Source organism: Penaeus vannamei, chromosome 21, assembly GCF_042767895.1.
Source record: "Penaeus vannamei isolate JL-2024 chromosome 21, ASM4276789v1, whole genome shotgun sequence".
NCBI lineage: Eukaryota > Metazoa > Arthropoda > Malacostraca > Decapoda > Penaeidae > Penaeus > Penaeus vannamei.
In genome coordinates, this window is record NC_091569.1 from 38997859 (window position 1) to 39000358 (window position 2500).

The window sequence follows — 2500 nt, forward strand, 5'->3', positions numbered from 1 at the left end:
GTGTTTGCTTTATGTGGGCAAGTGGATGTGTCTAAGTGTGCGTTTGCTTTGAATGTGTGCAAGTGGATGTGTCTAAAAGTGTTTGTTTTGTATGTGTGCAAGTGGATGTGTCTAAGTGTTGTTTGCTTTGTGTGTGTGCAAGTGGCTGTGTCTAAATGTGCGTTTGCTTTGTATGTGTGCAAGTGGCTGCGTCTAAATGTGTGCTTGCTTTATACGTGTGTATGTGGCTTTGTGTATGAATGAGTGTGCGTATTGGATGTGTGAATGTGTCCTTTAGTCTGAAAGTGTGTACTCTGTGTATGTGTGCACGTGTGTGTGCGTGTGTCTTTGTGTCTGAATGTGTGTGTTCGTGTAACTGTGCGTGAAGTAAAAGAGTGAAGAATTTTTAAGGACAAATGGGAAGAGAAAAATAGATAGAAAGAACAGAAAGAGGGAGAAACAAGACACAAAATAACCAAATTCCCTTCTACAACAGAATATATCAAATAATGACATAATTTCTCAAAACGAACACGACGCAGAAGTAGGTAAATTAACGAATAATTAAAGGGACGGATTAAATATCGATAAACAGAAAACTGGAAATGAAAAAGTAGTAATCAAGGATGAACAGGAGAGAAATAAAAAAATATATATAGTACAAAATACAAAAAATGAACATTGATGATAAACAAAGGTACATAAAACGAATTATGTAATAATATCATAACAATAATATAGCATTGACATAATAATGATAATAACACAACAAATAAACATTAAACATAAACGCAGTATATAAAAAAAAATAGAGAAGAAAACAAAGAAAAAAAAACGGCCCTAAATTTGGCCAAGGGGGCAAGAAAGAGCCACCACCCCCACCCCCCCACCACCACCACCCCGTGACAAGCTGGCACTCACAGGGGGACATCCCCTTTACGGACAGTGCCGATCTCCTCAGCATTGGCACGCTGTGTCAACGTCTGGATTTCGGAGGGCTTGGGGATATGGGGGGGGGGAGGTGGCGGTGTACCGTAGTGTCCTTGTCTCAACTTTTTTCTTTTCTTTTCTTTTCTTTTCTTCTTTTTTTCTTTTCTTCTTTCTTTCGATTTGGGGAAAGAAGGGGGGGAGGGGTGGGGAGGTGGGGGAGAGGTTGGTGTACCGTAGTGTCCTCATCTCCATTTTTTTTTCTTTTTAGAGAGAGAGAGAGAGAGAGAGAGAGAGAGAGAGAGAGAGAGAGAGAGAGAGAGAGAGAGAGAGAGAGAGAGAGAGAGGAGTAAGGTATCATGCGAAATGTGGATATGTTCTATTTATCTCCGTTTTTATATGATCTTATTTTCATTTATTCAATATATTTTTTTTCTATTTATCAATCTTTTTTAAGGTGTGCAAGTTTTTTTTTCTTCTGTGAAATGAGGATAAATTGACAGGAAAGAAATTAGTATCTTGGTCTCTTTATCTCTATTCTTATTTCATATATCATTTGTTTTCATCTAATTATTCCTTTGTTTATCAGTTTTATTTCTATTTTCTTCATTTCTTTCTTTCTTTTAGATACGTGAGGTGTCTTGCTAAGCAAAGGCGAATTGATATGGAGATATTTAAGCTTATTTAAGTTTAATGAAAGTTCATGGAAACTGCCATTAGTAATCAGGGGAATTTTCACTTAAATGCGAATATTGTACCAAACTAATACCTTATATTTCTTGTATTTATCTGTGTACTTATTCATCTCCTTGGCTATTCGTTTACTGACAGCCAGGTTCGAATATTTTAGATTAAAGGTTTCGTTTTGGGCGAATTTGAGCTCTCGTTCAAACGTGTAAATATATACCCTCTCCAAAAATCAAATACCATGACCTATACTTGGAGAAACTCTAATTATTTCGCCGATTGTGTATTTCACCTCAATCCACCTCTCGCTTTTTTATCACTGTCAAACTCATTATTGGATTGAGGACTTTTTTTCTCTCTCTCTCTCTCTCACCCGTTTTATCATCGTCTATCACCTCATTTGATTAATCAATTTTTTGTTCCTACCCTTTTATTCAACCTCTCACCAGTCTTTTTCTAGATTTTTTTTTTACCCGTTTTATCACCATCTCATCAATGGATTAATCCGTTTTTTCCCTTCCCTTCTTTTCTTTCTTTCGTCTTCTATTTAATTTCTCACCCGTGTTCTCTCACTCTCTTCCCCCACAGGTCGCGTGGTGGTGCACGAATGGGCGAAATACCGATGGGGTGTCTATGAGGAATTCGGCCATCCTGAAGATCCTCTGTACCCCGCCTTCCACCGCACGCCCACGAACCCCCACACCCCAACGGGCTGCTCGAACGTCCCCGTCCAAGGATCTATGTGAGTAGCGGTGGGGGAAGGTTTAGGGGTTGGGGGAGAGGGAGGGAGGGAAGGAGGGGAGGAGGAGGGAGGGAAGGGAAGGGTAGGAGGGAGGGTGGGAGGGGGGGAGGAGGGAGGGGGGGGGGGAGGAGGGATGGAGGGTGGGAGGGTAAGGGTAGGAGGGAG

At 40.4% G+C, this 2500-nt stretch overlaps 1 protein-coding gene across 1 annotated transcript in view; it reads left to right on the forward strand.

Moving 5' to 3' along the window:
- Window positions 1-2184: 2184 nt before the first annotated feature.
- The window catches only part of LOC113815741 (calcium-activated chloride channel regulator 1), a 149092-nt gene continuing 148776 nt past the window's right edge, over window positions 2185-2500 (forward strand). The window contains exon 1 of the mRNA XM_070136154.1: window positions 2185-2335. Coding sequence (XP_069992255.1) covers window positions 2334-2335 — 2 coding nt within the window. The 5' untranslated portion in view covers window positions 2185-2333. The remainder of the gene's footprint in view (window positions 2336-2500) is intronic.